Genomic DNA, 13512 nt, shown 5'->3' with positions numbered 1-13512 from the left:
CCTCTGATTTCAGTCTTGAAAAACACTGCAAAGCAACATTTGATGACAAGAAGGAGCTTTCTTTTTAGAGCTACCCTATATTTCTCATCACAATCCAAACAAATAAGCACAAAGATTACCAAACCTTGGCTCTCCCTAAAGACAGGCACGTACACTGAAAATGATGTTGAAGCGTGGAGACCAGCATTACCTTTGCTACAGTCTGCACATACCTAAAATTTGTGATTCAGTTTCTCATTACAACAAGCGGCCAGATTTTTAAGGGTTTTTTTTGTTTGTTTGTATTAAACCCTATTTTGTGCTTGCAGCTGTACAAAATCTAACAGCTATTTCCAAGAATTTATGCCGCAATTGCTACAGTACCTATTTGCATACTCGCAGCAACATTTTGACCATTAACCTAAGCAGGCAAAATGAGCCACTGTCATTAACTGTTATCAACCAGCTACATTGCTCAGAGCCTTCTATGTGTCCTTGTCCATTTAAATAGGCTTTTTGGTGATGAATTCTGTAGACAGTAAATTATCCATGTAGACAGTAAATTATCCATGGCCCAGCAATGTGCCCTTGTTGCCAAAAAGGCCAATGGAATCCTGGGCTGCATAGGGAAGAGTGTGGCCAGTAGGTCGAGGGAGGTCATTCTCCCCCTCTACTCTGCACTGGTGAGGCCACAACTGGAATACTGTGTCCAGTTTTGGGCTCCCCAGTTCAAGAGGGACAGGGAACTGCTGGAGTGAGTCCAGTGAAGGGCAACTAAGATGATTAAGGGCTTGGAGCATCTGCCTTATGAGGAAAGGCTGAGAGCGCTGGGACTCTTTAGCCTGGAGAAGAGAAGGCTGAGGGGAGACCTTATTATGGCATACAAGTATCTAAGGGGTGGGTTGAAGGAGGATGGAGCCAGGCTCTTTTCAGTGGTTCCAAGTGACAGGATGAGGGGCAATGGGCACAAGTTAGAACATAGGAAGTTCCTTTCAAATACACGGAAACAGTTCTTTACGGTGAGGGTGACAGAGCACTGGCACAGGCTGCCCAGGGAGGTTGTGGAGTCCCCTTCCCTGGAGATTTTCAAGACCCGCCTGGATGCAGTCCTGAGTGATGTGCTCTGGGCAATCCTGCTTTAGCAGGGGAGTTGGACTAGATGATCTCTAGAGGTCCCTTCCAACTCTGAAAATTCCGTGAATCTGGAATATTGATCTATGCAGTCGGCTAGCAAAGGACTAGATTTTAAATATGTTAAATCAAGCCACTTGATAAGACAGACATTTTTAAATAATTTTAAGCTAACTTTGTCCCTACGGAAGCATAGTCACACTATGCCCTTAACAATGCTGGGTAAGAAGAGTTGGGATCAAGTACACGAACCTCTGAAAATGTCATTCCTCAAGACAGACTTCTGTACTTCAGTCACGGTCACCTAGGGAGGATCCTAATAACTGCAGTGCAGGTAGGTACGCTGACATAGATAGAAACTTTTAATGAACTATTGATTCTTTACTGAAATTTATTAGTAAATACTTAAATGTATTTAAGGACATTTAATCATTTTTTTTTTTTTTAAAGAATGCAAAGAATAAGTTAATAAAGACAATGCTTAAATAGCTAAATTACTAGAGCAATACAGCTACATTCTGACTCCCTTAAAATAACAGAGTAAAATTCAGACCTTGTTAAAGAAAACCTACCAGGACTTAGGAAAACAGGTTCTGATTCTCCTTTGTTTCCATAGTAGCAAATTACATCTCCTTTGGTGGTACTGAAAAATATAAATAAGAATTTCTCCTTGAAAACCCATCAGCTTCTATATTTGATTACGCTCTAATTTCATGCAATCTTCAAACACAGCAAGATGTTTCTCCCACTGTTACTACTATGACACCACAGCCCAGAGATTAATTGATGAGTTCTATTACTCTCCTCTCAAAATACTGTATTAGCTGTAGCACTGTCAAATAGCACCATTATCTTTTTTAAGCATAACTGTAATAAAATTCAGTAAAAACGCAGAACGGCTGCATGGAAAGTAGCCAGGCTTAATAGCAAAAATCTGTATGGCTTTGAATAACTGGAGATTTAGTTACGTGGGGGAAGGGGGCACATTAAAACAAAAGGACAATCCATCCATCACAGCAAGTAATGTTTTCCCATCATCTCTTTTGAATCGCTACTGCATTCTAAGAGGCTGACTACTGTGGGCTATTTTATCTGGCAGAAGTAAATTTTTAGGCCCACTTATGGCAATGTTGTAAGGCATGTTGAGTCCTTTAAGTGACAGATATGTATTTTCAGGCCATTTTCAGATAATTGTAGTTACTGCTTGTAAGCACCCTCTCTGGCTTCAGCACTCACTCTCTGTTGTGCACAGTTTAGCAAGGGGATCTCACATAACATTCAAAGACAGCTTCCAACATTGCAAATAACTCTCACTTGGCAGAGAAGATATCAGCACATCTGAATAACAGAGATTTTTAAGTAGTTGTACTGATACTGACAACGCAAATACCAAATCAACTGATAAGTAAAGAAAAATAAAGTAAGTCATAAATAAGCCTTATGTATTGTGTGGGAAATGGAGGGTGGGGAATGGATTGCCATGAGATGGTTCACTCTCAACAACCCTCAATCCCATCCACTGACAAGAAATAGTGATTCCTCAGATTGCCTTTTTTTTTTTTTTTTTTAATTTGCCAGGACACAGCCATGAGATCATATAATTCTGTATTTCACTCTAGTGATTTACTTGTTCTTACTTGTGGAAGAGAGTATTATTCCAGTTACCAACAAATACATTCTGCCTAGTTCAGCTTTTAATTTGTCCCTCAAGCTCTAGCTCCTTACGCAGCAGAGAGACTTTTTGAATTAAAAAAAATAATAATAAAAAAAAACAACAAGCAACCAAACACGCACAAAACTTGCAGTTAAGATTGGATTTGGATTGAGTAGCATAAAACATCATACAGTAGAGAAACCATTTCCAGCTCCTCATTTTTTCCTAAGATAGAAAGATATATCTGTGCCTTGATGCAAATAAGAGTATATAGAATGCAATCTCATTAATGATGTACTGGAAGTTAAATTGCTCTGCATAAGTTAGCATCCGCTACTCAAACCTTAATAACAAGCAAAACAGTCTTGATTTAGCTGTTTACATTCTTCTTAAAAAGCCATTCTGAAAGACATTCTAGAGCATCCTTTGCAAGACAGCCAAATGCAGAGGGAAACATTAACTTATTAATTATACAAGTCAGAAGAGGCAAGAGGAGGATTACAAAAAAAAAAAACCAAAACCAAAAAAAACCCACATAAAGCAAAAATAAAACTGCCTTTCCTCTACTGCACACAACTCTTCCTCCTCCTAAACCCATGAGACACTTCTGGTACCTTATAGAAAGACATCCAAGTTTTTTGGCATAGTTAGAAGGCAGTAATTATAACAGGTGATATTTGTGTATTGTTGATTTTATTATTAAATATCACATAAGCAGCTCTCAGTTATTCAATTTACAATTCACCTATTATTAAAAGAAATGGGGCATTTTTTGGACTTTCTTCTAGTGGCTTAAAAGACATTTATTTTCCTTACCCTTGATTTTCTTTTCAACATTAAGATCCTTGTTCAAATTTACCTTATACTGATCTCAGGACTCCCTATTGACCACCCCAACTCTCCAGACAATTGCCCACATCGGAATCGTGACAAGTACTATGCTTTACTTTCAGCAAGGCACTGAATATTGATCACTGCCTTCCTGTTGTGGCCCTAATTCTTATGCACTGAAGATTTCTGTTAGTCTCTGCTAGAGTTCTCATGTCAATGCACTGCGTGTGATTCAGTAAAAATATTCTTATCCATCAATAACAATAAAAAAAGCATGTTAGTAAAAAGGCCATTTGTTTCTTTATCCTATTTGGATTATTTGCATTGGGAATACCTACATAGTCGATAACAAAAGCAGTTGAAGCAAAGCAAAGCACAGTAAGTGAGCAGGATTTTCTTGAATTGCCTTAATTTCTTGGAATGCAAATTTATGTTCCACTACCACAGATTAACTTGTGTATTTGACCCATTTACAGAATCTGTTAAAAGAGTTGTATTTTCTTAATCAGAGACAAAAGGGAGTTCTAAAGGATTATTTTTAAACACACTGAGGCAGAGAATATAGCATTTTCAATAAATATGAGAAAGTGCTGCTGAAAAGTACGTGAAGAAAAAAAAAGTTATTAGTAACAACTTGAACTTCCCTTCTATTTCTTGAGAATCCTTCAGGTACAAACAAGTTCTGAATTAGAAGTTACACAGAAAACAGGTATAGTCTGTTCACAAGCAGGTAGACATAGCAATCAAAAGAAAAGCTGTTTTTACCGGACACACAATGTTTTCTTTGTTGAGTAAGCTTAAGTATTATAAATAAATTACTCGAAGAGTGGGAAAAAACTCTAATGAAATATTCACCTATATACTGGTTCAGCAATTTTTTTTTGCCAGTATACTCATCTGCAGAAACATTTGTATGAGAAAAGTGAGCAAGAGATGTATTTCCTGAAGCTATTTTTATAGTCACATCAGATACAATGAGAAGTCTTTGACTTTTTTTCCAGCTCCTTCAAGTAAGCTACCAAGATACTTTGCGTTTAAGTTAGATGGACACTATTGCAAATTTTCTAAAATTTCAAATACAAGACTCCAATACATTCTTCCCTTAACTGGATTCTGCCAGGTCTTCAAGGGGACAGGAAAACCCTGACATAGCCAGAGAAGCTGAGCCATACTTTATTTGGCTGCAAATACTAAGCTACGTATCTGAGACGCCTGGGACCTTCCAGGAGTAAAAAAAGGAATGGTGTTCAAAGGACCAACAGACCTTCTATGAGGAGATCTGGGTGTTTGAGTTCAGTTATTCAAAACCCGAAACCTTTGAAAACAGGATGATGTTAATTATCTTGCTCAAAGCATGTTATGGCCCTTGAAAAGCGTTACATAAACAAAGTCTAGGCCCAGGCTGAAAACTGAATTGAAGTTACACTTAATGTTCTCAAGTCCTTGTTTATTAATGTTAGGTTAGGACCAGCTGGCCATTTTAGCAATGTCAGGTCTTTCCTCTCCTCAGCATTCTTTGTGTTATCTTTATGGCCAGTTAACGGCTAGCATAAAGTGATGTTAACGTGTATGATGCCTGTCTATCCCACCTGGGGTTAGACACCTTCCTACAAGCCTGGTTCCTACAAGCCTGGTTTCGATGGGTACATTTGGAATTGGCACACAGTTAGTACTAATACCAGAAGGAATCCCTTGGCAGCTGAAAAAGGAGAGCATTGAGCTGAGCTGTCATTCATAGACCAGTCTGACTTCTTGGCCCCAGTCACAAACTAGGATACCAGAAGTCATATCCCCATAACACTGGCACATGGCATTTTCCATGAATGGGGGCATAGAAAAAGCAATGTGCGAATAAAGTATTTTAGGTCACCTCAAGTTACTGAATTGGTGTGTTTCATGGAGCAAACAATTTCTATTGTACCTCAAAAGCAACAAGCAGTACTTTGAAAAATATAATCCACAAGTAAGAATTAATACAATACAGACAATGACTAAGCACAGGGAGAACAAGTAAACCAAAGTTAACAAACAGGAGAAAAGTTGGCTGCTAATGACCTATTTTAACATTAACACTTGGGTAATTAAAAAAATAAACCTACAGTAGCAATTATAAATGTACTACAAGAATTTTATGAATTAAGCAAATACTACAAAAATCAAGTCATTATAGGGTTGTGGGTTTTGTTTTTTTTTTTTTTTTTTTTTTTTTTTCAGTTAAGACAACGGCAATTACACAAACTGTTTTATTGGCGCATTAAATTCTCTCTTTTCAAATTGTTGAACCGTATCTGCTGTGGAAGGTCTATGAAGAAAAAAGATCAGAGCAATTGTTATCACCAATGTCTCAAAAGACAGATTTTTAGATGGAAAGGTAGACAAATGGCCCAAGCAAGCCCTTGAACACAGATGTAAGACAAGTGCTGTCATAAATGAGACCACATGCTGAATAAGTAGGCACTACTGACTTCCTCTAGCAATGGCTTTTTATGTGAAAGAATATTATCATGTAGCATCTGTTCAGAGATTCTCGGGACTGAGAAATTCAGTAACAAGATCCCCTGGAGTTTAACAAAAAGATGGGGAATACATACAAACTGCAGGGTCACTAATTCAGGACATCTGTATCTTATTGTTTCTACATTCCACATTCCCCCAGATGTGTGTTTTCCATTACACTTACCTCCACTGCAACACTGCTGCTGTCTTCTGTCAAAAAGAAGATTGAAGCCTTCCAAGAGACTTCTGAAATGGGGATACTTCCAAAATCTAGTTCAGTGTGCCAGTCAGCTACTCTTTCTTTTATCATTTGGCTCTGCCTATTCTCTTCCTACTGTTTACAGATACTCAGTACTGAACATAAAGGCAGAAGCCAAGATGAAAAAAATTACTGTAAGCTTGATCACAGCAAGAGCCTCAAACTCCTGGCCTGGACTCGGTTCTCTTCCCTCCCAGCTTTACAAGTATGGACACCGATTTCACTGGAGAATTAATAAAGGCGTAATTAGAGTGATGACTATAAAAGTAAGCACTAATAAATAGTCTAGAAAATATTCTAGGCAGCATAAATCTCAGTAATAATAGATGCTTCACAGCAACATGAAAGCCATCCAGAGTTTGCCAGAATGACTTCTTAATGCTGATGAAATATAAGCAATGTCCTTTCGCACCCTTGCCCTGCTTCAAATTCAAGACGGCTCCAAGTCATGCTCAACAAAAATACATACAGAAAAGAAAAGAAAAAAAGTAACAAGGCAGTAAAGTTCCACAGGGTGTGGTTATCACCAAGTGACCATTCCCCTGGGCGCTGAGCTCTAATCTTCCAACAGGGTGAGTATTTCACAAACAAGGACATGGGATTGTTTAATGAATAACATGTGCACGTATTTTTTGCACAAGGAGAAAAGGTGAAATTAGCAGCTTGAAATGCTGAACAGTAGTCTCAACTGAATAGTATGGTTCACAGATTAATTTTCTTTTCTTCAATGTTCATGAACTAATCAGAAAACTTTCTGTTCTGAAGCTAAAAAACAAGCACCAAACCACCAACTACAAAGCCTGAACTTTTCTGTACATATACCACCTACCATCAAATAACATCGTGAAAAGAATACTGCTGGATACTCAGAGCATACAGAGTCTGCTTTAAAACACTACTCTGATTTTGTTGTCAGTGTCTGAACGTTTCTTTGGCGTTGTCCTAATTTTTTTGAGCCAGGCAGAAATTGACACCAGAAGGACAAAAAATAAAGTTTTTTCAGAAGCAGTTTTCCTTCTCTTCACATTGGACTGTCCATCTCATTAGACTTGCAAATGACTGAGAATCTATGCAGAACTATTTCAAAGGTGGTAGTATGGAACACTTTAGAAAAGTACCCGGACACCTCATTTTCATGAGGAAGTCATAAGCTGCAAGACAGCTGTACTCTGTAGAAGGTGGTATTAGGACAGACAATGCATGAGAAGAAATGTAAGTGAGCTTACAGAGCAATCATGACAACTTGCCCATCTACATTCTTTCCACACCAGCAGTCTGACCCTACCTCACTGCTCACTGGAAAGGCTCCTAAGTCTAACCTCTGGAGAGCAATCAAATCCCTCCCACGTAGCCTTGTCTTGATAACCATACTGAACAAGACAACCCATGTTTCTAAAACCTGGTCACACTGTTCAGGTGAAGATCTAATGTTATGAAGCCCTGAACTATCAGTTAAGTCTTCACCCAAACACCTTTTCTTCAGTTTGCTTTTTTTACTTCATCAATGATGTTGCTACATAACTAGCCAGATGTAGATTTCCACATTAAAAAAGAAAACATATATAAAGTATATATAAAATTTATATATATAAACACTTTTAAACAGATCTTTCATATTTGTTTATCTATTTCCCCCCCACACACTCTAACTCCATTGTTTTGTGGATCTGCATTTTCAACTGGAACTCAGTCCTATCCATCATCACATCAAGGGTCAAATCAAATCAAATGAAGAATATATTCCAGAACATAATCTCTCTTTTCAATACATTACCAAATTAGTCAATGCAGGTGATGCTATAGTTTACTACATTTCCCCTGGAGGGGTTGAAAACTGCCTGTCACAGCGGAGAGCAGAAAAGCTTCCATGAAAGGCCTTTTTCTCCTTCCATTTGACTTGTTTTGTAAGGGACAATTCATCTATTCCTCATGGAGAAAGTGTTTCACTCCTATTACACAGGGATCTTATTGCACATAAAGAATACGGGCTCTAACTGACAACCTGTCAGAGACTCTAAACTTGCTGGGAGAGTGACAAGAAGCTGCCACTTCAGTTTGTCCTTCAGGGCAGTATTACACACTTGGCAGTATGGAACGCAAGTGAGATGCTGCCACAACAGCCCTAATGAGTCTGAGATACCCATGAAAACCTGAGCAACTGTAGCAACTAGATTTGTTGGACATAAACACAGGTTTCCTCAAGACAGAAATGCCGTCTCAATCATCAACAAAAGCAGCTCACTATATTACTTCAGATATGATCACAAAGGGAGAAAGAAGGAAGATTGCTCTGCATCTTAAGCAGACATTTTCTTCGAGATCAGTCCAGCCTCCAATAACCTTGTTCCTCTCTAACCAGACCTACTGATAGTCAAAATTGGAGGAGTAGCAATACTGCCTTCTTAGAAGCTAATTTTGCAGCCACACAAGACTCCAAACAGACACTGTTTGCCATATGCCATACATTCAACATAAAAGTACATTTAGCATAACAGGATAAGTATTCATGACTTTCATACTCAGCAGGTACAGGAAGATAAGCTGAAGAGATCAGAAAACTAAAAGTACAAGTATTTTTTCCAATACAGTACTCTTATTGAAAAAAAAAAATGAATAGCATTTAAATTGACATCATGAGATGCCACAAAGCAAACAGATTACACTGGAAGTGTCAAAACCCATGCATGTTTAAAATAAAGTCACACAAAGCTGTGGAAATAAACAAGATTTTACAACCTGTATGGTGGCTTCCAGCTCTCCTTCGCACATCACTGCACCTGTATCATCTAGCATACTGCCATCATAATACAGAGAGACGATAAGAGGGTTTTTTTTTCCCAAAATGTGTACCTGAAAACTCAAACATCGTAAATCTCTCTCTAAACGTGCTCCTTACAGTCAGCAGTATCCTGTGCTCAGATATACCCTTCCCCAACAGGGCTTCATTTACACTTTCAATTTGAGTTTCCTCTCCATTTCACACCACTCTGACAGAGCCAATCGCTATTTGTTGCACAATAGAAGAACATGTTAAGAATAGTCTTCAATCTTTACTTTGAACAGTAACATGACCCAACAAAATAGCATCAACTACAATAACATTTTCTATTTACATAAGAAAAGTAGCTTCCATTTATATACTATATTTCTCTCAGGACTACTTCTAATTTCCTAAAATGACAAGTTTACATATCTTATAGAAATTGCTCTGCATCATTAGCTTGCCAAGAATTTCATTTCATCAGAGTACCCAAGGCTAAGGACACATCAAAATGGAAAAGTTAATCAATACATACAGCTTTCAGAGTGATACTGAGCAAGGAATTAGGGCCTTCACCACCACAGAAAGACTATTCAATTGAGCATACAATTCCCTATCAGCCTTGCATGGAGGAATAAAACAAACAAAAACAAGACATGAATGATTGCCTTAACAAATAATGTCAATTGAGTCTACTTTAATATCATTATACTAGCAGCCGTTATGACTATTCTATTTACCTAAATCAGAACAAACCCTCAAACTTACTTACTGCTTGCTAGGCCACACCTTGAATATCATGTTTGCTTGAAAACACAGCAAGACTATTTCTTCTGTTATCTTTTCAGTTACAGATAGCCTTCTAATTCATGAAAGCTAGCCAGGCAGCAACATGAATTAATGTTCAAGGATCACCTCCTCCAAGCTCAGGAGTGATGCATCCCAACAAAGGGAAAGTCAGGCAAAACCACCAGGAGGCCTGCATGGATAAACAAGGAGCTCCTGGACAATCTCAAAGGAAAAGGAAGCCCCATAGAGGGTGGAAGCAAGGACAGGCAGCCTGTGAGGAATACAGAGAAATTGTCCAAGCAGCCAGGTATTAGGCTAGGAAAGCTAAAGCCTAGATAGAATTAAACCTGGCCAAGGACATCAAGAGCAACAAGGAAAGCTTTTACAGGTATATCAGTGATAAAAGGAAGACTAGGGAAAACACGGGCCCTCTCCCAAGGAAACAGGAGACCTGCTTACCCAGGATATGGAGAAGTCTCCAAAGAACTCAACAAGTTCTTTGCCTCAGTCTTCACCGGCAAGGGCTCTAGCCGCACCGCCCAAGTCACAGAGGGAAAGGGCAGGGACTGGGAGAATGACCACCCACTGTAGGAGAAGTCCAGGTTTGAGACCATTTAAGGAACCTGAAGGTGCACAAATCCATGGGACCTAATGAGACATGTGCGTGGGTCCTGAGGGAACTGGCGGATAAAATTGCTAAGCCACTCGATGGTTGGAACTCGATGATCTTCAAGGTCCCTTCCAACCCAAACCATTCTACCAGCAGAGAGCACAAGAAGTCAAATCCTCTGACCATGGTAAAAATTAATTTAAGCAGCAGGAAAATTTTGGAAAGTCTCTGATGCTATAATAAACTTAAAGTAAAGTATAGAGTAAAAATAACAGAAAAGCAGAAAACCCTGTAATTGCCTAACCTGCTGCTGGATTAAACTTCTGGAAACATAACCTATGTGTTTACTTCTAAGCAGGCAGACCAAGCAGAAATACACTCCTGGTATCTTCAACAGGTAGCACATGTCTGCCTTTCTGTATTCATCCTTTTAGACTTAAATCATGTCTCGTTTCACTATCCCACCATAACATACCAAATTAAAAAAATGAAAACCAATAGCCTGGCAGGAAAAAAAAAAAAAGATGACAAAACACTTGCTGGAAAGTGGGAGAGTAGGGCAGAAATGACTGATAAGTCTGAACCACCAGATGAAAGTGGTCTAATACAGAAAGTGAAAAATATAAACATAGGGCCAGTTAGTGATAGAGTGCTAGAAATTATTTTCACTGAAAACAGTAAACACTGTGACCTTCTGATTTAAGTGTATGTGGTTTCCCAGAAACATGCAGAAAATCTGACTGGGGAAAGCCCTGCACTATCAGGTTGTCTAATAAGATTAATGCTTCTGCAGAAGGTGTGCCAAAGCAGTAGTGTGCTCGCTCTTGGCAATTTATACCTGCTTATGGTCATGAAGTATGCATCTAGCTGAGAATTGATACATAGTCTGGAGATAACTTAGCCCTGGATTTCCATTCTTCTGGATCAGGTATAATGCAAGGAAAAATCTGCATATATACTTGTGCACGCACACATGCATGTGCAGTGGAAAGGATTGTGCCAACTTCACTGGCTATAATCAAGTATCTGAGGTTCTTTCTTCAGCTACAGAAACTTGAAGAAAATAAGGTATTTGTTACATACTGATTTTTTTTTTTTAATGTTGCAGCAAAGATTAAGCAACGATTAATGATACAGCCGCTCTGACAGAAATAATAGCCTGAAAGCTTTCAGCTGCTCTAATCCTGCCACAGCATGCCACCTCTCAGAGGAAAAAAACAAATTCTGAAAAATTATAGAGCCAAAGTTTTGTTTTCTCCAAAACACAAGCCACATAGCCTTCAGGGTAAAGATTGACTATGACCTATTAGGGAAAGAGTCGCAAGATGTTTTGCGGGAAGCAATGATTAGAATACAAGATAGCTCTCCAGTGTTTGGAAGATGAAAAAAATAACAAAGGAAATTATGACTAGAGCAACATTAGGACCTTACATGCCAATTAGCACAAAAAAGAGCTCTAGCTTTAGTTTGTGACAGGCTTCTATACTGTTACACTTCTGTGCTAAGCAGCATAGGTATGTCACTGCTGTTATCTTTCTCCCTTTGACATTTGAACTGTGATGTTTTGTAGACTTACTTCAAGTCAGCTGCTAATAAATTAAATCCATTGTAAAGATGTCCTTCTACTGAAACTTTCTTCAAGTAAGAGTAGCTGTCCAGATCTGCAGTCAAGAAGTTTGTTACAAGAGCACCTAAGAAAGAGAAGTACATAGAGCAACTTGTATGCGTGAACTCACTATTCTGACAGGTTTGGTAAAACAAACAGTAAGACACAAGATTCCTGTTACCAACAGGGTATAACGGGGAGGGAGGGGGATAAATAAAAAGATCAACCAAACAACCAGCCAGTCTTTAAAAGCCTTACAGCATTGTATCTCGTTCATATTAAGAGCTTGTCTTTTACACTGAAGAACTCAGTCAAAAGCTCTTGATCAAAGTTTCTACTGAATTCATATTTACTAACTATTCTATACTGGATGTGCCTTTCCTCTCCTCCCACCTTGCTGAACTATTTCTTGTCTTGCTTCATTTCCCTGATATATGACCATAAAATGAAATACAAATTACATGGTTCATTTGTTTCTCTGTATAACATGTTTTGCCATTGCAATGTATTCCCAATGCAGTACCATATGACAGTTACAAACAGACCTATTTTTACTAAAAAAACCAACCCCACAGATGTGCTCTTTCTGAAGAGCTTTTTTCCTATTATTTCTGCTCCTCTGATTTATCAGTGTGTAGGGGAGAGGAGACTACAATGATCTTTTAGGTTAACCTCCAGCATAATCCAAGTTGCATTGTTTCCCTGACTTAGGTGTTTGTACAAGAACATACACATTTTAAAAAGTCTACTGTAATCTAAATCTATCTCGATGCTTGTCTAGTTGTTCTGACTGTTAATTAGAATTACTTTCAAGAGAAGACAGTTAGTGCTGCATTTCTTGTCTGAACGTAACTTCAGGCTCTCAGCACTGCATCTTGTTTTACTTTCACCTGCTTCATTAGAAATCACTATCCAAGTCAAGCTCCCCACACAGGTATTCAAACTCATCAATTCACAAATTCTGTTTACAGCATGTAACCATTTAATTTGTCCATAAAGTGGTGTTAAAAAAAAAAAAAAAAAAAAAAAAGAATACTGCAATCATCACTATTTTACTGGGCCACCAGGGCTTGTTTGTCTGTTTTCTTCTTTTTTTATTTTTACTCCTTCATACCTCTTCCTTTTGCATTTTTATCAATCTTTGTCTGCAAATAGTTTGTCAGGGCTGCCATCTTGCCTTTCTTACTGATTCCCAGCCACGTCCCACCTTCTTTTCCTTCCTCCATATCCAGACCTAATGGAATAAGTAAGAGTTAGGCTATTAGATTAATTTAAAAAAAATCTCAAGCTTAAATCATAATTTCTTAATGCAAGTCCTGAGTCTTGGTCAGGCTGGATAAAACACAGTACGTAAAAGACTGTCTTCCTGGACAAGTGAGGTAAGCCCACTTAAATT

The 13512-nt window shown here is 38.3% G+C and overlaps 1 protein-coding gene across 1 annotated transcript in view; it reads right to left on the bottom strand.

Moving 5' to 3' along the window:
- The window catches only part of TANGO2 (transport and golgi organization 2 homolog), a 36306-nt gene that overhangs the window by 6048 nt on the left and 16746 nt on the right, over positions 1-13512 (bottom strand). The window contains exons 4-6 of the mRNA XM_082491827.1: positions 13231-13350; positions 12087-12201; positions 1683-1753 (exon numbers count right to left, since the gene is read on the bottom strand). Of these exons, the coding sequence (XP_082347953.1) occupies positions 1683-1753; positions 12087-12201; positions 13231-13350 (306 nt within the window). The remainder of the gene's footprint in view (positions 1-1682; positions 1754-12086; positions 12202-13230; positions 13351-13512) is intronic.

The sequence above is a fragment of the Vanellus vanellus genome, assembly GCF_965231255.1.
Source record: "Vanellus vanellus genome assembly, chromosome: 16".
In the NCBI taxonomy this organism is placed as follows: domain Eukaryota; kingdom Metazoa; phylum Chordata; class Aves; order Charadriiformes; family Charadriidae; genus Vanellus; species Vanellus vanellus.
This window is presented reverse-complemented; position numbering and strand designations above follow the sequence as displayed.